This window comes from Moschus berezovskii, chromosome 26 (genome assembly GCF_049115385.1).
Source record: "Moschus berezovskii isolate FMDL1 chromosome 26, NW_MosBer_1.0, whole genome shotgun sequence".
Lineage (NCBI taxonomy): Eukaryota > Metazoa > Chordata > Mammalia > Artiodactyla > Moschidae > Moschus > Moschus berezovskii.
This window is the reverse complement of record NC_142485.1, coordinates 3,397,436-3,417,965: the sequence shown is the minus strand read 5'-3', so window position 1 is coordinate 3,417,965 and position 20,530 is coordinate 3,397,436. Positions and strand designations below refer to the sequence as shown.

General features: G+C 47.0%; 1 protein-coding gene and 2 long non-coding RNA genes across 4 annotated transcripts in view; 2 read left to right on the top strand and 1 right to left on the bottom strand.

The window, feature by feature from the left end:
- The window catches only part of UBE2E1 (ubiquitin conjugating enzyme E2 E1), a 61,069-nt gene extending 53,611 nt beyond the window's left edge, over positions 1–7,458 (bottom strand). The window contains exons 1-3 of one of the 2 annotated variants that reach the window (XM_055416757.2): positions 7,304–7,458; positions 6,357–6,541; positions 3,144–3,194 (exon numbers count right to left, since the gene is read on the bottom strand). In XM_055416757.2, coding sequence (XP_055272732.1) covers positions 3,144–3,194; positions 6,357–6,508 — 203 coding nt within the window. In that variant the 5' untranslated portion in view covers positions 6,509–6,541; positions 7,304–7,458. The remainder of the gene's footprint in view (positions 1–3,143; positions 3,195–6,356; positions 6,542–7,303) is intronic. The other variant, XM_055416758.2, reaches the window with a different exon arrangement.
- Positions 2,897–5,791, top strand: LOC148773725 (uncharacterized). The gene is made up of 3 exons (XR_016036475.1): positions 2,897–3,122; positions 4,961–5,199; positions 5,660–5,791. It is a non-coding gene; the product is annotated as an uncharacterized LOC148773725 (long non-coding RNA).
- A 233-nt stretch (positions 7,459–7,691) lies between the features above and the next one.
- LOC148773724 (uncharacterized) lies at positions 7,692–15,473 on the top strand. The gene is made up of 3 exons (XR_016036508.1): positions 7,692–7,912; positions 14,819–15,055; positions 15,228–15,473. It is a non-coding gene; the product is annotated as an uncharacterized LOC148773724 (long non-coding RNA).
- Positions 15,474–20,530: the final 5,057 nt, after the last annotated feature.

Here is a 20,530-nt window from a genome sequence, read left to right as displayed (position 1 = left end):
CTGAGCACCAAAGAATTGATGCCTTCGAACTGTGGTGCAAGAGAAGACTCTTGAGTCCCTTGGACAGCAAGGAGAACAAATCAGTCAATCCTAAAGGAAATCAACTCTGAATATTCACTAGAATTAAGACTGATGCTGAAGTTCCAATACTCTGGCCACCAAATGTGAAAAGCCGACTCACTGGAAAAAAGACCCTGATGGTGGGAAAGACTGAGGGCAGGAGGCGGTGACAGAGGATGATAGGGCTGGATGGCATCGCCGACCCCATGAACATGAGTCTGAACACAATCAGGGAGAGCCCCAGGGGCAGGGAGCCTGGTGGGCTTCCGTCCGTGGGGTCGCACAGCGTCTGACACGACTGAAGCGACTTAGCAGCAGGGAGACAGTGAAGGACAGAGAGGCAGGGTGGGCTTCCGTTCGTGGGGTCGCAGAGGAGCACACAGCTGAACGACAACAACTGAGTACAGTCCTCATTTTGTTCTTCAAAAAAACCTACTCAGTACATAAAACACTGAGGACTTAACTGGATGTGCTCAAACCTAGCTTTGCTAGAAGCTGCATTTCACACAAGTCTGGCAGCTCGGTCAGTTCACGTGTATTTGCCAAGTGCTCTAACTACTTAGCACATCCAGTGCACCTGCAGGAGCAGCACGCTCCCACTGACCTGTAATGACCAACGGTTTTACTGAGAGGCTACTCTGTGCCAACTACTGCACTTCAGTAAAGCAATGTAGCTGAGTTCAAAGCCACACACTCAATAGTGACTGAAGAAAGGCAGTTCTATGAAAGCTTAATATACATTAATTGAAAGCTAATTGTTTAACTCAAAATACAGTTTACAATTGTCAAAATTAAAAATTTGTAAGAACCAAGCTATCAAGTTTTCATGCTGAGTAACATTAGTAAAATTATAAAGAAATAAACATGCATACATTCAATGTATCACTTAATTCAGACATTTTAATTGGAAGCTAGCTTCCCTGGTGGCTCAGAAGGTAAAGAATCTGCCTGCAATGTGGGAGACCTGGGTTGGATCCCTGGGTGGGGAAGATCCCCTGGAGAAGGGAAAGGCTACCCATTCCAGTATTCTTGCCTGGAGAATCTCATGGACAGAGGAGTCTGGTGAGCTACAGTCCATGGGATCACAAAGAGTTGAACACGAACTTCGAAAAGTGGCTTCAGATTATCCATTTCCATCTCAAATAACAATGCACATTAAAATAGTAAATGATTCAATCCTATAAGGTACCAACACAAACCTAAAACCAACTCGTTTAAGTTAGTTGACTACTGGGGTATTGTACAACATTCTGTCAGTAACACTAGTAAACCAACCAGAAGTAGAAATCACGGTTCACAACACTTAAACAGCCCTACTGAAAAATGTCTGCAGAAAAATAGGGCAGTCCCTACTTTTGAAAGTCAACATAATACACATTTCCCTCCCCAAATAAAAATGTCTTGTTTTCTCTGAAACTGAAGAGAAATTTTTTCAAAATGTTAAAGTATGTTAAAGCTTGTGTCCCCACTGCCCACAACCCAACATCCATCCAGTTTGGTGCTTCCCCTGGCCCCCAGGTGATTGATGGTCAGAGGTTTCACACTGAAGGGTCTTTAGGAGGGTTTTCCAAGGATAAGAAGTACTACATGTTGAGCAACACAAATCTCTCACACGGAAACTCAGCTAAAATGGTAGGAAACTAAAGTGTACTGAGAACTGATTTTTTAAAGAGAATGATTAATCCCATGAAAACCTTCAAATTGTTTACAATTTTAAACTGTAAATTTAAGAAAGTAGTTTATGCCTTGATAAACATGATTAGTTTTGAAAACATGCTTTAAAAACTTGGTACCTAGATCAGCTAAAGCTGTCTGAACCCACAAGGCACACATGGAAGAGACGTGGTATCAAATACGCAGGTGGACAGGGAGCTGACGTACCTTGGGGAATGCCCGTGGGTTCAATTCAACCAACGAAGGGGAGCCACAGGCCGCCAGCGGAATGAAGATGCCACCAAGGTGAAAAGGAAAACATCCCAGCCCCAAGCCTGGCCCATTTCTCAACTGTTCAGAAAGACCGTCCGAAAAGATTCTTAACAGCCAAGAGAGAAATCCTCGAGAACGATTAACTGGCTACAAACTATAGTTTAAGGGCACTTCACACTCAGAAAACAGGACAAGATTTTACCAAGGAACACCCCACACTTGACCCGACAGCAAGAACATGTTATGAACATGGCAGTATTAAACTTTCCCCACTTAATCCATTAACCATAGCTTAGAAAGTTCAGTGTTCATGAGCAAAATATTCCGTTTAGTTTTTCAACCTGAATATTTGCACAGGCGCATTTTAAATTCTGTGTTTATCACCACCGTTACTTGCTAGTAACAACTTCTTCCTATGCTATGTAAGTTTAGTACACTTCTAAAACACCGCATCCTATTCAAATTATCAATGCTGAGAATTAAGAATTAGCATAGCTGTTACAGTTAATTTTCAGACTGTGGGAGTAATAGAATGGAATAATTAATCTCTCAAATGGCGCTACTGTAGTACCTAAGTCCTTCGTCACTTCACGCTGATTTAGTAAAATCCTCCAGTCTTCCACCCTGACCAACAGAAGCCAAATGGCCATTTTAAATAAAATCAAGTCATCACCAAATCCTTCAAAAGAGTATATCAAATTGTTTTGAAACAGAAACATGCATTATATACACACAGTTCGAGTAAAGCGATTTTGAAGAAAACATCTCCACGGAAGAGTTTAAAATCTATAAAGTAGAAACCTCTTTATCAAAGCCACAAACTATATCCTGAATCGGTCAGCCCGAAGTCCAACACAAAAACGCACACAACGTAGCTTGTGAAGATGCAGTGTCACCGCTCTGAGCGCGCAGCACACGACGGCAGCTTCCTGAACCGGCCTCTCCCCGGGCGCCCAGGTCTCCCGGCTCCGCCAGGAGCCGCGAGGGGTCCCCGCAGGCGGCCGGCCGCGCGGCGCCGGGGCCCGGTGGAGCCGCAGCCGGGCCGGAACCGCGAGCTCGGGCCGGCGCCCCGCAGCCGCTGGCCGGAGAACAAAAGCAGAGTTTGCAGCGGCGAGAAGAGGCGACGGCGCAGAAAGGCAAGCCGGGGAGGCGCTCACCTGCAGTTGGGCGGGGGGTCCAGGGTGATGTCCGCCAGCTCCTTCTGAATCCTGCAGGGAGGCGCGGGGAGAGAGAGACAGCGGTCAAGCCCCCGCCCCGCACGGCGCCCCGCAGGCCGCCCGCCGCCCCGGGACGCAGCCAACATGGCCGCCCCGCCGCCCCCGCGAGGGCCCCCGCCCGCCGCGCGCCCCCGCCCGCAAGGTGCACCGGCCGCCGGCGCGGCCCCGCCCCGCGCTCCCCGGCGGCCCCGCCCGCACCCCGAGCCCGCGACCCCCGCGGGCGCCGCCACAGCGCGGAGCCCATCCCCCGCCCCGGCCCGCGCCGCCCGGCCTTCACGCCGGCCCGGCCTTTGTCTCCGGCCTACCTAGGCGCCCAGAGCATCAGTTCAGACCAAAGTTTGCGGCCCTGAGGCCTCCGCCACCTTCCAGACCCAGCCTGCTGTCTTTACCACCTTCCCTGCCCCTAACGTATCAAGCCCTAAAGGGCTATGGTACAATCTAAAAATCCCACCTCGGCAGTACAGGAGTAAAACACACACAGTCTAAAAGCAATCAATCCCAATGGATGCTCTTCTCTTCCCAAAGGTTTTCTGAGGGTAGGATGACAGGACTAGCTAGCTGCGACTGCAAAAGGTTTTATGAAGGCAGTTTCTTTCATTTATAAGTCAAGAGAAATTTACTTCGGATTGGGGTGGTGATTAGGGAAGTTCCTTAAACTTTCCAATTGGAGGACATTGCTTGTCCCCTGCAAATCTGCTTAACTGTAGAAAGGGCTTTGCTATCTCTGCTATCTACTTATCTGTGTCCTCCTCAATTCTTTTGCTATGGATCATCAAATCAGCTCTGGGACCTTGGCATCCCTGGTGTTTGACTCATTATTGTATGTTAGGCAAAGTTTGGATCGCAGGCTTCAAATTCTTTACCTGCATCTACTAGAATGGCTGTGTATGTTAGGGCCTATGTACAGGGGCAAAAATCACCTTCCCCTAAGCACAACTGGTATAAATTCTCCTTGTCAATTCAATCTCTCTGATAAAATATTCACTGAAAAGGGAGCTGTTTCTTTAATACCTAAAAAAGATAATACCAGACAGCTTTATCCACTTCATTTCTACAGCAAACATTCACACTACTTCCAGAGTACTGGGGAAAGATTTGTAAGAGTAATCCACACATGTTTCACAGAGTATTTCTTATCCAGTCCACCTGCAGTGGGGGTTTTTCCTTCAGCTGTGGACTAAAAAACCAACAAGCAGCTTCCTTCTAATATGCAGTTAAGTAACCTTCTGTCGGCCAACTCAGGCTTCTCTCTCATTCCATCTCCTAGTATATGTGCCCATCCCAACTCTATTCCTGCCTTCCAAATCAATTTCCCAGAGCAGCATCTACAGGGTCCCAGCGACCTCACTTTTCCCCTTGTTCTTTTGTGGATACGAGGCCCCTTGTTTTTGCACCTTTACTATTAACCACAGCTCTGCCTTATGGTAACAGCCACTCTTTCAACAAGATTCCTAGGGAGTTAAAGCTGATGTTAACTTGATAGATAAAATTACTGTTGGAAGCTTCCCACCTTTCATTTATTTCACACCTACCATCTCTTTCCCAGGCATTTCCAAATGAGTTTTTAACTTCCTTAGCATAAATGGACAAACTGTGTCTAATGAAGAAAAAAAAAAAACCATCTCTAATTTGCTTACATAAAACAGACAATTTTATATTTGACACCGTGCCTTTATCCCCAAATATATTCCTGTATACTAGGATAATCCAGCAAAATATAAAAATGCTAATGAACTAACGCAAATATTCTGCCTTAGGTCAGGCCAAAAGCTGCCCTCAGCTTGGATCAGAGAGCCCAGAAAATGGGAGGGGGAATGAAGAGAAGCTCCATCCAAAGCGGGCAGGGTAGACGCCAGGCTCGGTGAGAAGCAGCACAGGGCTGACCAGAGAGAGCCCCTCAGGACTCCTGGGAAGCTGAGATGCGATCAAACGACCTCAAATGAGAATCTTGCCAAGGCACCTTGCCACTTAACTCTACACCTCTACACTGTTTACAGTAAGCCAGAGTCTTTTCTTCATCTCCTGTGCTTAGGTAACCAAAGCATTTTATCAACTTTTCAAATTTCAAGTCAGGGAGAATGACAGGACAAACTTTCTAACTAAAAGTTTTGGCTCACTACTCAGTGGAGACCTAAAGCCTCCTGTTCCATTTTTTTTTTTTTAAACGTTCTTTTAAGACAGACATCTTTATCTAAGCTACCATTTCGGTTCCTTACTATCTTCCTGGTTTGCCACTTTAAAGTTTAATGACTGTACACTGACCTGCAGGATTTATGAAAAGGAATGGGGGCTCCAAAGAATCTGCTGTAGACTAAGGCTCGTGGGGATCAGAGGATACTACTGAAAGATGATGGAGGTTAAAAGTAGCTTCTATCAGAGACATAAGAGGGAGAGAAAAAAGAGCTACTGCTTGAATTCAACTTGTGTTGACAAAAGTGTTTTTGTGTTGTTTACAGCATAAAAGGAGACAGCATGAAAAAAATTTGAGCTTCCCTGAAATTTAAGTGGAGATTCTCAAAACGAAGAAAGAATCCCCAAAACAGCCTAGAATAAATAATTTACATCATTTACTGATTCATTAATTTGCCTCAACTCTCTAAATCAGAAAAATCTCTTTAAATCCCATCTGAAAACATGCACTTGCATCTATTAAATTTTTTACTCTGCTAATGTGAGTTAGTTATTCCTTACGCAATCTGTGGAGAAAGCACTATTCAAAGAGAGGTCCTCTGTGCAACAGGTGAGAAGGAAGAGGGCGATAGAAATCGTTGTGCTAGAGCTGTCCGGGCAGGTATTAGTAATTAAGTGGGATGACAGTCTTCGGGAGGGTCACAGATTAGTGATTAACAGGACAAATAACCTGAAATCAAATTTGGGGGTCACTAGTAACACTCATGCGGATTCTTACAAACTGCAGCAAGATACGGGGAAGGCAAGCCACAACAGCTGCATGCAGACAATGATCAGAAGAAAAGACAGAAGCAGCAGCACAGAGAAATAATTCGGGCTTTCAAGGTCCTTTTCTCTCTTTTTATGAACACATAAGCCCCGAGGAGCGCGTAAGCTACCCTCACTGGAGGCGGGCCCAATGCAGCCGGAGGCTGTGCGGGCAGTGGGAAGCCTGCTTTGGGGGGCGGGGGTGGGGTTCGGTACCTCTTGGCGCTGGTCGAGAGGAGTTTGGAGTTTTTGCTCATGCTGACTTTGCTCTCCTTCTTCTTGGGGGTGTTTGCTTCTTTCTCGGTTTGCTGGTTGGAGGACGAAGACGAGGAGGAGCTGGTGCTGGCCCTCGAATCGTCATCCGACATAGCGAACCCCCCGCCCCACCCCGCAAACAGCCCCTGCAGGGGGAGGGAGAGAAAACAGAAAGGCCGGTGTAGAGACGGAACTCGGGCGCTGTCAGGAGGGCTCGGGCCCTCCACGCGCTTCCCCGAGCCTCCAGGCCCATCACGGCCTCCGCGAGTCGGACGCGGGCTGCTTGTCTGTGTTCCCGGCCCCGAGTGGGGGCCGCGGTGGGGACCGGCCGGGAGCGCGGCGCGCCGCCCCTCCGCCGCCCCCGAGGCTCCCCTCGCGCGGGGGGCCGCGAGCGGTGTGCGGCGGCCCCCGGGGGCCGGGAGCGGAGTCCGGCGAGGCGGCGGGGCGCGGAGGCCCGGGAGGGGCGAGGGAGGAAGCCGGCGGGGCGCCGGGGGCGGGGGGCGGGCGCGTCCAGGCCGGGCCCCCCCCAGCCCCGGGCCGGCCGCCGGGGGCGCGGCCGCGCGGGGGTCCCGGCACTCGCGCGGGCGCCGCCGGCGTGGGGGTGCGGGGCCTCCCGGCGGAGGGCTAACAATGAGCGCGGCCGCCCCGGGGCGCCCGCGCCCTCCCCCTCCGCGGGCCTCGGCGGTCACCGGGGGCCCCCGGGGCCGCGCTGACAGTTCGGGCCGCGCCGCCCCCGCCGCCGCCCGGGCGCCCCCCGCGGCCCGCGCCCCTCCCCCCGCGGGCGGGCCCGGCGCCCCGCCGCCCCCGGCCCCGGCCCCGCGCCCGGCGGCCGCCCGGGCGGCGAGGGGCGGCCGCGGGGCCCGGCGGCGCGGCCGGGGGACGGCGGGCGGCGCGGGGGGTCCCCGTACCTCTCTTTGTGTCTGGCTGCTCCGTGCCGCCGCGGCGGCTGCTGCTGCGGCTGCGGCTGGGCCTGGCCACTCGTGTCTCTCTCTCGCCGGGAGAGAAGCGGAAGTGCAGCAGCAGCAACTATTAAACAGGCAATGGCTTCCCCCGCCACACACGCTCGCCCGCGCCCCGCCCCGCCCGCAGGCCCCGCCCCGCCCCGCAGGCCCCGCCCCGCCCCGCAGGCCCCGCCCCGCGCCCTCCCCCCGCACGCGCCCTGCCCCCCGCGCACCGCAGCCCCGCGCGCGCCGGGCCGGGGGCCGAGGTCTCGCGTGACCCAGGGACCGCGCCCCGCCCGCGCTGGGAGGCGCTGGGGGCGCCGGGAGCTGCCCGGACTGAGGAGGTGACCTGAGGAAGTCCTCCCCAAAGGGCTTTTGCCAGGGAAACCCGAGGGTGGCGACCGGCTTTAAAAAAATAAAAGGTGATCCGGTAGCCCGGACTTTGGACGAGAGAATGCCCCCGGGAACCGCTCCGAAAAGGTGATCAGCCTAAGGGGAAATGAGGAATCCCACGACGGGCTTTCCCGTGCGCTGACCGGGCTTCTCCCGCTGACGGTTTACCTGCCAGGAGCACAGGTCGGTGCAGGCTCGCCTGTGAGAAACGGGACTTTTCTGCCCAGACACGTGCCATTTTGCAATTTTAGGTATTTCCAGTCATTTTTATAGACAGACGTGCTGTTTTCTAAAAGTGATACAAAGGATTTCGTGACAGGTAAAACCAACCAACGTGCGACAGTCTCACGAATGTGAGAAATCAATGGGAATAAACTCTGTACTACTGCATTAGACTGGATTTAGAATTTTTGGTGTCACAATTTGGATTAAAAGTTTGGGGGACCGCTGTACATTCTTCAGCTACAATATAAATGCCATTCAAATAATCATACTATTTTTATAAAAGTCCCTCTAATTCTGAATTGTTCAATTAGTATTTTTACCAAGATTAATTTTTTTAAGCCATCAAATTACAGTTATGTTTCTCACTTATTCCTCATTTCAATTGAAGGAAATTGAGTAAGTACCTATGATGTTATGCGTACTTGGTGTAGTACGTTAAGCGACTGTCCAGTCAGATTTCCATGGGCCACTCTAAATTATCTCATTCAAATTGCCATCCTTTTCCATGGCAACAGTGTGGCTTCAGTTACCACAGTACAACACAATTTATAAAACCCGTGTCATATCCACTAACCAGGAAAACAAGCATTCTTACCACCCACCTAAACTCCTAGCCCTCAACATGAAACTCCAACTTTATTAAGACTCATAAAGTAATTGTGAGACTTCTTGCTCAACCCTTACCAGGAAACATGTACCTACCAAGAATTGTCATGGAATCAAGGGGTCTAAAAGCTGAGGAAGAAAATATATATAGGTCATCATTTCAGCCTCCTGTCTCCAGACAGAGCAATCCCTCAGTCACTCAGATGCTTAGAAATTTTGAAAAGATCCCAGATCTGTGTTTGATTTCAGAAGTCCTAGTAGAGCGTATAAAAATAACATTCTCTGCTGTATGTTATATGAAAACAACCCAAAAGAATCTGCTTAAAACCAGGCTGTATACATGTACTTTGGATGTAAAAGATATAAATTTAAGGGAAAACAATAAACAAACATGAACTCAGTAGGGATGAAAAAAAATAACCTGAAGACAGTTATTAAAATTGAGACTTCCTCTTAAAGAAAATTTGGGTTCCTGATTCTTTAAAATACATGTCTACACTGTCAGTGTCATCGACTCGATGGACATGTGTTTGAGCAAATTCCGAGAGTTTTGGTAATGGACGTGGAAGCAGGGCGTTCTGTAGTCCACGGGATCACAGAGTCAGACACGACTGAGCGACTGAACTGAACTGAGCAGTGAGTACAGCCAGTGAAGAATGCAGGAAAAGAAAAGGCTTGATTTGCTCATATGACTAGGATGGTGGCTGAATTTTTTCTTTAATTTTGGTTTGCCTAAATCATATGTTTGGATACCAACTATAATAATATTTTTTTAAAAAAACCAAGCATGGTATTTTGTGTTTCATTGATGCCTGGATTAGACTGGTCCCTGGGGAAATAAATCGTGAAATGGAAGGGCCCCTCCTTTATAGGGGAGTGCCTTCCCAACCCCCAGTCTGGAGGGACACTAGCTCTCTTTTGTGTCCTAGTCTTTCTTATCTCTAACCCTGGTTAGTACTTTATGGTTCAGGAATGACCTGCCTGCCGAGGGGGGAATAAAAACCTCAAAATGTTGACAAAGAATCCGCTGCTCTCAGAAGACTATTTTTTATGTCAGATTATTTTAAATCGACTGTTGTCTCTGTCATAAAAAAATAATTCATTTGTAACCTTATAGCTCTTCTGCTTATTAGCTGCAAGGCCTAAGGAGCCAAATTGACCTCTCTAAACCTCCCTTTCCTCATCTATGAAGGGCCATACCTGTGCCATAGTGACTGGTGAGTTGTAAGAAAGGACAAATGTGTATCTATAATTAGGTGGTTTATTAACTGTTGCTCAAAGTAAAGTATTCATAAATCCTTCCCTGATCCTACTTCTCAGGAATTTTGTTAGGACATGGGGGTCTTTATGACTCAGAATTGATGACTGTAAGAAACCTCCTCAGGAGAAAGATAAGAGTGGAGGAATCAGAGGATTTTATTTACCGAATGGGGCCTAAGATATAATATCTTTGAGTTCAAACTCCTCATGTTGCAGATGAAGAAATTCATCCAAGAAACCCGGTGTCTTATCCAAGGTCAAGCAGAAAGTCAGTGGCAGTGGCAGAATTACAGCTGTGGTTCGTGGTGTCTGGAGATGATTTTGTTTCTTCTGGCAATGTTTGGTAGGGGGAAGAAGGGAGAGTCTCAATTATGTTAAAGAACAATATATTAAATATATTTAATATATAAAGAACTCTGATAATATTTTAAAGAACTTAACAATCAGCATAGTTGGGAAAGTGGACAAAAATGGAAGCAAGTGAAGGGAATCGCTGAATTTATAACATGTATTGTACCCGAACCAATTAATGATCACTATTGAAGTTCCCTGCTCCCCACTCTGAGAATAATCCTTATTGTTTCTTTATTTCATATTGATTGGCATATTTTAAGTAGGTACTACATTCTCATGCTATATTATCCTGAAGAAACCAAAGGATGTGCCAGGAAAATCTCCCTCCACCCCTCCCCCCAACTCTGAAAGTCAAGGGCAGGCAAATGCACATATATATAGTGGCTGCTTTGATAAGAAGGCTCAATCTACATTTAAAAGAAGCATTCAGCCAAAAGGCCCACGTGGTGCAGCACTCTGCCATCCCTGGGCTTTGAAAAATTGGGCTCCAGTTTAGTAATGCCTCTTTCTGATTCTCAAAATGATCCAATTCTCTTCCTCAAGCCATCTTTAGAGTATCAAGTATGTTTAAGTAGAAGCACTTGAAGTTCAATGTATTGACTGATCCCTGAAATGACGTAGTTGATTCAAAAGAAAGAGACCCCATCGAACTTTCCAGCACTCCTGTTTTGGGTTTGTTACTTGCACGGAGCTTCAAATATTTCATGAAGCTGATCGTTCTCTTTGGCCAAAGTCACATCCAAAGAATTGTCAAACAAATTAACATTTGTTACTATGACTTTTTAAAGCTACCCCTATGACTTGATAGAAAAACTTCCTTTCTTTTTTTGATCAAAAGGAAAAAGCTCTTATGTTAGGAATGTAAAAAGAATTTCTATAAAGCTTTTCCGAAAAGATGGACTCACTGCAGATTTCATTCAACTTGTTTTATTTTACGTTGCTCCTTTGCTTGAAAAAGTCATTCCTTATACAGAAGGACAGAAGGATAAAGAAGGTTTGCAAAGAAGGATCAATTCCATGAGGCCTAATGAGATCTGGGGTTTTTATCTTCAATTTGGGTTGTTTTTTCCACAGGCTTTTTTTTTAAAAAAAAAACAAAAACACCAATTCTTCTGAAGGACTCTAAGCATTGTCTGACTCTATTGGTCCTGAAGGTTGCTATCACAAAGCTAGGACAGAGCTAAATTATTTTTTCTACCACATGGAGGCATTGAACAACCATGTGATTTTCAAAATTTACCAAGACTTGATAAGAGTTGAAAAGTTTCTCAGGCAACAGCAAAAAGGTGGGTTTGACGTCGACAAATGACTGGCACTTGGTATGGAAGCGTTCTTCCCGGTTTATAATACAGCATCTCCTCTGAGGAACCTGTTCTCTAAACACACGAGCCTTCAGCCTTCTATACACTGACAACAAGGACACACTGTATTCGAACATACTGGATTGCAGCTTGAGCAGTTTGGCCATTAGTTTCTGAAAGCTTTTGAACGGAACACATGTTCAGTTTCCTGAAATTTGGAGGGATGAAAGAGTATGGAAAATTATTTCACGCTCTTAAGTAGCTATTGTGAAACTTTTTAAAAAAAGATCAGCTTCCCCTCGGTTCCCTGGTGTGGCAAATCGCAAGTCAAGGATCCAGTTTTGAATCCAAAAGTTAACCTCAGTAACTGCAAGGCCCAGAAGCAGTTGGCAGCAAAGATATCAATGTGGACTTGCTAAGCCTACTTGATGAGTTCTGTCTTTGCAGCAGACAGAGCTCAAGTCTCAGCCCCAAATCAATTAAACAGCAAATATGTATTAATTGCCCTGTGTATGCTAAGCACAGTGCCAGGCGTTGTGGCAGAAATAAAATCTGAGAGGTATTCTCTGTGCCTTCGGTTGTGTTACCTCTTTGGGATACCTTGGACTGTAGCTCGCCAGGCTCTTCTGTTCCTGGGATTCTTTCTCCAGGCAAGAACACTGGAGTGGGTTGCCATTTCCTCCTCTAGGGGATCTTCCCGACCCAGGGATCAAACCCCATTCTCCTTCCTGGCAGGCGGAATGTTTACTAATGAGCCACCTGAGAAGCCCGTGCCTTCTTTTAGTATATTTTAAAAATCAAACCACTATATCTTTAAATAACAAAAACAAAATATGGAGGCAGAAAAACTCCGGAAGTTACTGGAGAGACCACTAGTCGACAGATTTGTTCAAAAGAAGTGAGTGGTGGCTGGAAGGATGGAAAGAAGTCGCCTGGCATTTGCAGAGCAGTCCACGGTGAGCTGAGAAGCCTGGACTTCATTACAGGATCAAAGTATAAGAGAAAGACACTAGAGGCATTTTAGCCTAAGGGGTGTCTTAAGAAGATTAGTTTGATAGGAAAGCCAGGAAGAAGAGGAAGAAGTCCGCAAACCAGGAGGAAGCCACTGGGGGAGCCTGGGCTTAGGGAAGCTGCTTCTGAGTCCTAATTCTCTGCACTCATTTTAATTAATCACGTTTAATGCTGAAGCTCTGGGAATTCAAAGCCCACAATAGCCGAGAACACGTCTGCTTAGAAGCATTCTAGAACAGTGCTTGGCACTTAGTAGGCGTGCAGTACACAGCCATAGGAGAAGGGGACGACAGAGGATGAGATGGTTGGATGGCATCACTGACTTGATGGACATGAGTTTGAGCAAGCTCCGGGAGTTGGTGATGGACAGGGAGGCCTGGCGTGCTGTGATTCATGGGGTCTCAAAGGGTCTGACACGACTGAAGGAATGACTGAACTGACGCAGCCGTGGAAGGCAGGCGATGGACATCATCCTTGGTGTTGATAGCGTCCTCTTTCCCCTCTCCCACCTCCTCCAGTGGCCCATGGTTCACGGGTGTGGGATGACACCTTCAAGCTCTCAATAAGGGACATGTGGGGTCTGTGTTGCTGTTCCCAGGAAAGCATGCGTGGCCCCAAGGTGAGGCCCGAAACACTCCTAGCCACCTCCCACCACCACTCCTGCATGGAAAGGAATCTGAAGTCTTGACCTCAGTGTCAGAGAATTCCAGGCTGGAAGAGGCCTCGAGAGCATCCCTGAATATTTTATTAACACACGTAAGAAGCTGAGGTCCAGAAATGCTGCATGAGTTTTCTAAGCTCAGGCAACTGGTTAACCAGAACTTTCCCTTGAAGGAATCCAAGTGGACTGTGGGGTCTGGTGGTGTCCACATGGCTGTACCTCAGACGTCTGAGGCCAGAGGGAACCTCCAAGGGTTGAGTGCACCGTCATCCTAGCCAGCCGGGACCTGGTGGACTAGGCCGGGTCATCCTCTTCACAGACCCTCCGCCACAGACATCAGGCCAGGCGCAGACTCACCTCTCCAGCGAGTGTGTGTGCCCACACACACTGCTTGCTTCCTGGATTACACTCACGGAATGGAAGACAATCTTTAATCTCACGGTGGAGTGGGGACGGATGTTGGCCCCGCGTGACCGTGAAGCTAGAAGCAAACATCCCGGCTTGCCCTTCCGCATCCCTGACTTCAGTCTCCTTGAAAAGTCTCTTTACGAACAGGCCTGTGGTTGCCAAGAGGGATGGAGTGGGAAGTTGGGGTCAGCAGATGGAAGTTTTTAAAGTGTAGGATGGATGGACAACAAGGTCCGCTGGAGAGCACCGAGAATCTTCAAGGTCCAATGCGTGTGTTAGTCGCTCAGTCATGTCCGACTCATTGTGACCCCATGGACTGTAGCCCGCCAGGTTCCCCTGTCCATGGGATTCTCCAGGCAAGAATACTGGAGTGGGTTGCCATGCCTCCTCCAGGGGCTCTTCCTGACCCAGAGATCGAACCCAGGTCTCCCGCATTGCAGGCACTCTACCATCTGAGCCACCAGGGACGTCCTATGATGAACCATCATAGAAAAGAATATCTTTCTTAAAAAAGGAATGCGTGAGTATGGACACCTGAATCACTGTTCTGTGCGGCGGTGATAAACACAGCATTGTAAATCAGCCATGCCAGGTTTCCCACGGCCCCAACCTTCCCCATGCCTCCCACCCCGGGGAGGAACACAGGGAACAAGCAGGCCTCTTTCCAGACCCACACTCCCCCTGATAGACAGTGATGTCTGGAAAGTTCTTCAACCTGCCCAGCGTTTGCTGCTGCCGAGGTAAAACTGGGATAATAAAACTGATTTCTTTTTTTCACTTTTTATAGAAGTATAGTTGATGATTAGAAAAGACCCTGATGCTGGGAAAGATTGAGGGCAGGAGGAGAAGGGGATGAGATGGTTGGATGGCATCACTGACCCAATGGACATGAGTTTGAGCAAGCTCCAGGAGACGGTGAAGGACAGGGAAGCCTGGCGTGCTGTAGTCCATGGGGTCCCAAAGAGTCAGGACTGAGCGACTGAACAGTAGCATGGTTGATTTATGATGGGTTACTTTCTGCGGTACAGCAAAGTGATTCACTTATGCGCATTCTTTTTCGTATTATTTTTTATGATGGTTTATCACAGAATCTTGAATATAGCTCCCTGTGCTATAGTAGGACCTTGTTGCTTATCCACATAAGATTTTTTTTTAAAGGTTAAATGAGAAATGTCTGTAAACTGCTTAGTCCAGGGCCTGGCATGACCAGAGCTATCATCGTTGAATCTAACACATTATTCTGGTCTAATTGGTATTTTTCAGGACTTAATCCAGCAACCTCAGGCTTCCTTTGGCTGTTCCAGAGTTAATAAATTAGAAGCACACACAGCCAACCCTGTACTTGTACACTATTCTGGTTGCTTCCTGTCGCCGGGAGACATTGCCATGGGGGACCTCTGCCCCATTCTAGCTCGAGACCAAGGCCGCATCCAGGGAGCTGCGTGGCCACCTGTTGAGTGGGGGTGATGGTAGCATGAGTCTGAGAGGCTGAACAAACAGGTAAGTCAGAAATCATCCGAGTTTGCCCAGAAGCGCTCCTCTCTCTCAGTGAGCGAGTCAGAACGGCTGAGTATGTGACGCTTTCACTTCAATTGTTTCGAGAACTGTCAAGTGAAGGATCATTCCAGGGGATTCGTGTCTCTTACGCGGAATTCATTCTCTTTCTCTGTAGATGGCAGGTTAGTCCGGCCTCTTCAAAGTGTTAAATCAAGAGGTCTGAAAGGAAACTGGTGGTGGGTAAGTTTGAAAACTGGGGTTTCCAAAGATACTTGAAATGCGTGGAACGTCTCTGGACAGTCTGTGGACTGTCCGACTATGGATGAGCGTGGAAAATGGTGGTGAACCCGTGCCACTGCTTCCCTGCTTCTCTGCTGTCAGATTCGCACACTGGATTCCCAGAAACAAATACACCATCAGCAGCAGCAGTTTGGGTTTGTAAAGGTCTTTTTTTGCGCCGTCTATGAGCTATTAAGGTTCCATCTGTTCTAAGACAGAGATTTAGAACTGGGTAACTGGGGGGACGAGTTGACTCACTGGAAAAGACTCTGATGCTAGGAAAGGTTGGGGGCGGGAGGAGAGAATGAGATGGCTGGATGGCATCACCGACTCTGTGGACATGAGTTTGAGTGAACTCCGGGAGTTGGTGATGGACAGGGAGGCCTGGTGTGCTGTGATTCATGGGGTCGTGGAGAGTCGGACACGACTGAGAGACTGAACTGAACTGAACTGGGGGGAATATTTGTCCTCTTAGAGTTCTAAATTTTTACTATGTTACAGAGTTGAGAACATAACATTTTTTGAAAACAGATTTTTTTTTTCATATAATTGTATAGAAACTTGTATTTGGAAGCCCTTCAACAGTGGAAAAGCTCATTACTCACAACTCTGGGTCACTCCTTGGCACTGCCGCGTCCTTCAGTGACAGAGGCAGGAAAGCGAGCAGGGTCCTTTCTAAGCCTGGGATTTATGTTCCGATATTTAGGGTTTATTTAGTTCCACTTGTGTCTTAGCTTAAAATAAATCCTTGGGATGGTGGTTGGTCTAAAGAGGTATGTAGTTAAGATGTTATTTTTGGAAGCTGCTAGAGAATGAAATGAAAACTTGTGATTTTCCTTGAACTTGGCTTGAGAGTAAGATCAAGATTTTATGAACTTGGAAGTGCATACATTTACTCTGCTCAGACTCTGCTCAGACTTTCTAACTTGTAAATGAATGGCTTAGAGCAGAGCCCAGAATAGGGAGCTCAGATTCTATAGAGATTTTCTTACTTCTGTCCCCATTTATGGATCCATCGTTACCAAAATCGTCCATCATCCTCTTATTTAAAAAAATAATTATTGGTACTCCAATATATTTGCATCATAAACACATACTATTGATACCATCCCATTGTTTATTTATTGCACATAAATGCTACACAGATAATTTAGGTTTGGCCCTTAACAGGAATGGCTGGAGAGGTTTTCCTTAGGAGTATAGGGTGTTTTAGTTTAGTTTTTTAAATGGGACTTCTGTGTCCTCTCCTTATGAAACCTTCCCTGCGTTGGGAAGATCCCCTGGAGAAGGGAATGGCAACCCACTCCAGTCTTCTTGCCTGGAGAGTCCCACGGACAGAGGAGCCTGGCGGGTTACAGTCCATGGGGTCGTACAGAGTTGGACAGGACTGAGCAACCAGCACTCATGAAATGTACGTGATGTGGAAGGTGTGGAAGGCAGAGCTGCGTGTATGTCGCCATCACCAAGCGGTCGCATCTGGCCATGTGTGGTGCTCAGCCGTCTCTGCAACATCTTTAACACACAGCTTCTGCTTTCTAGAAAAGGCCTTTTTTGTCTGTTTCATTCGTTTCCTTTTTACTATGAAAAATTTGAAACATTCATAAAAGTAGAAAGCATAGTACAAGGATCCCCCTACACTCACCTCAATACCTACGTTGAAGAATTGATAATATTTGTCATATTTGTCTTTTAATTTACTAAAACAGTTTAAAGTAAACCGATGTCAAGACAATTTATCCTAAATTCTTCAACCTGCTTCTTCTTCGAAAAACAAAACAAAAAACACATACCATCATTACACTTACAGTTAGTTATACATTATTAAGTTGGTAGCTCAGCTGGTAAAGAATCCGCCTGCGATGCAGGAGACCCCGGTTCGATTCCTAGGTCAGGAAGATCCCCTGAAGAAGGGAAAGGCTACCCACTCCGGTATTCTGGCCTGGAGAATTCCATGGACTGTATAGTCCATAGCATCAGAAAGAATTGAACTCGACTGAGCCACTTTCACTATTAACTAGCAATAATTCCCTGCTGCTGCTGAGTCACATCAGTCATGTCCGACTTTCTGTGACCCCACAGACGGCAGCCCACCAGGCTCCTCTATCCCTGGGATTCTCCAGGCAAGAACACTGGAGTGGGTTGCCATTTCCTTCTCCAGTGCATGAAAGTGAAAGTGAAGTCACTCAGTCATGTCCGACTCTCTGTGACCCCGTGGACTGCAGCCCACCAGGCTCCTCCATCCATGGGATTTTCCAGGCAAGAGTACTGGAGTGGGGTGCCATTGCCTTCTCCGAATAATTCCCTAGTTTTGTCTAAATATTCTGTACATATTCAATTCTCTGATTTCCCTTTAGGATCAAATCAAAGTCCTAGTCAAGACCACATGTTCTGGGTTTGTTTAGTCTCTTTTAACCCAGAACCACGCCCAGCTGTTCCACCTCTCCTGCCTTTCCTCAACGGCCACATTGGCTTGTTGAAAACACTCGGCCAGTTTGTTTTGCAGAATGTCCCGTGTTTTAGATTTGCTTGATTGTTTTTCTCGTGGTACTGTTTACATGACCCCTTTATCTCTTCTGTATCTTGTAAACCTGAGTTTCCCTAGAAAGGTGTGATTCATTCCAGTTAAACATGGGGAGCGAGGCAGTCCAGACCTGGGTAACACCGGATCCTTCCTGCTGTGTGACATCAGGAGGCGAAGATTTGTTCCTTCAAAGGCATCTCTGGAGCAGCTGAAACACGTATCATTTCTCATGTGTCTTAAAAAACACCTCTGGACCTGAATCCAGAGCTGTGAAGGTCATTTAGCCTCTCTGATCTTCAGTTTTATTGCAAGAGACAAAACCAATACATTTAGCACTCGGTGGCACTCGGTACGGCTGGGGGATTGGTTCCAGAACCCCCACTGATGCCAAAATCCAAGGATGCTCAAGTCTCTTTATGTAAAATGGCGTAGTATATATGTAAAACCTACACATCCTCTCGTACACTTGAAATCATCTCTAGATTACTTGTAATATCTAATGCAATGTAAATGCTATATAAATAATAAATAAATGCTATGTAATTGTAAATGCAATGTAAATGCTATGTAAATAATTGCCAGGATACAGCAAATTCAAGTTTTTTAAAACTTTCTTTTTTAATTTTTAAAATTTTCACCTAGTATTTAGGCTTTTTTTAAAAATTAACTTTTATTGGAGTGCAGTTGCTTTACAATGCTGTGGTAGTTTCGGGTGTACAGCAAAGTGAACTGGCCAGCCATATACACATATCCCCTCTTTTCTGAATTTCCTTCTCATTGAGGTCACCACAGAGCATCGAGTAGAGTTCCCTATGCTATGCAGTAGGTTCTCATTAGTCATCTATTTTATACATAATATCAATGGTGTGTGTATAAGTCAACCCCAATCTTCCAGTTCATCCTTCCACCCCTCCCCCACTTCCTTGGTGTCCATCCATCAGGTTTTGCTTTTTGGAATCCGCCCCCCCCCCCACCGCCAATATTTCTGTTCTGCACTTGGTTGAATCCCCTGATTCAAAACCGAAGAGGTACTATTCTTATCATCTCCATTGTATAGCTGAGAAACTGAGGCACCAAAAGTTCAAACAATTTCGGTTCAGTTGCTCAGTCGTGTCTGACTCTGCGACCCCATGGACTGCAGCACACCAGGCTTCCCTGTCCATCACCAACTCCCGGAGCATGCTCACACTCAGTTTAGCGGTGGTCAAACTGCTGGTGAGAAGGGCAGATGGGTGCAAGCTCAACCCGCCGGACTGCAAGGCCCGGGCGGGAAGTCACCATATGAAAGTACCATGTGACAGCGAGGCAGTGGCCAGAAACACCATGAGGCACTGCACTAGCAGATGAAGATGTTTTCTGTCTGTGTTTTTCTTTCTTTTATTCAGACTTTCACTGACGTTATCCTACTACTTGTATAACCACAGTATGAATAGGTATTTACAGAGGAAGGCATACAGCATGCATATAAAATTACAGACTCATTTCTTACCTGCCCTCTGCTCGTGGTACAGAGAATGGAATAAAAAGAATCGCATCAACAATAATAAAGAAACTTTGCCTAGAGGAAAACAGACATATTAAGTGATGCCATAATCAGATGCTCTGTATTCTCTTCTTCGCGATTCTGTTCCTTTTGTCCTTTCTCATTTGACATATGGCTCACTTCATAAAGACGTTTCAATATTGATTTCCAAATAGCTTCACGTGGTCCTAAAACAGTATTGCCACACCATGTGGGTTTTTGGAAGGATCTGTTCTGCTGTTTCTATAAAAGATGTTTAGGTTTTTCTTCACCAGGATTTTTGAATCAAGAGGATGTGTTGGTCAATTATACCCAAACACACCGACCCTGAGATTTCTCTTTTAAAGGCTGTGGTTGAGTCAGTTTTAAAAGGCACGGCCATCAGTGGGTCCTCTGGGCTAAACCTCTCAGATGAGCATCTGTCCTCTCCAAGGTGTGAAATCACACTTGGCAAAAGGCATCTCAACCCCCAGAACCCTCAGTCAGAGCCATCGCATTTTTCGTGCACACACAGTTAAGATAGCTGTGAAAACTGCGTGCAGTCTTCACCAGATTTCTGCCACTGAAATCACTAGTAGGTTTTTCCCTGCTTTTTTCATTCTGCTACAAATATCAGAAATAACAGCATGTTTACTTTGATAACTGTAATAATCCCAATCCTGGAAATATTTACAGTTACTTATGCAAAAGCCATTAAGATATTTGAGGGCTTCCAGGTGGTGCTAGTGGTAAAGAACCCGCCTGCCAATGCAGGAGACGTATGAGACAAGGGTTCGATCCCTGGGTCGGGGAGAACCCCTGGAGGAGGGCATGCCAACCCACTCCAGTGTTCTTGCCTAGAGAATCCCATGGACAGAGGAGCCTGGTGGGCTACAGTCCATGGGGTTGCGAAGAGTCGGACATGACTTGGCAACTTAGCATGTATACATGCAATATATTTGGAATAGATTTAAAAGGTGTATGCTGCTGCTACTGCTGCTAAGTCACTTTAGTCGTGTCCGACTCTGTTTGACCCCACAGACAGCAGCCCACCAGGCTCCCCCGTCCCTGGGATTCTCCAGGCAAGAACACTGGAGTGGGTTGCCATTTCCTTCTCCAATGTGTGAAAGTGAAAAGGGAGAGTGAAGTTGCTCAGTTGTGTCCGACCCTTAGCGAC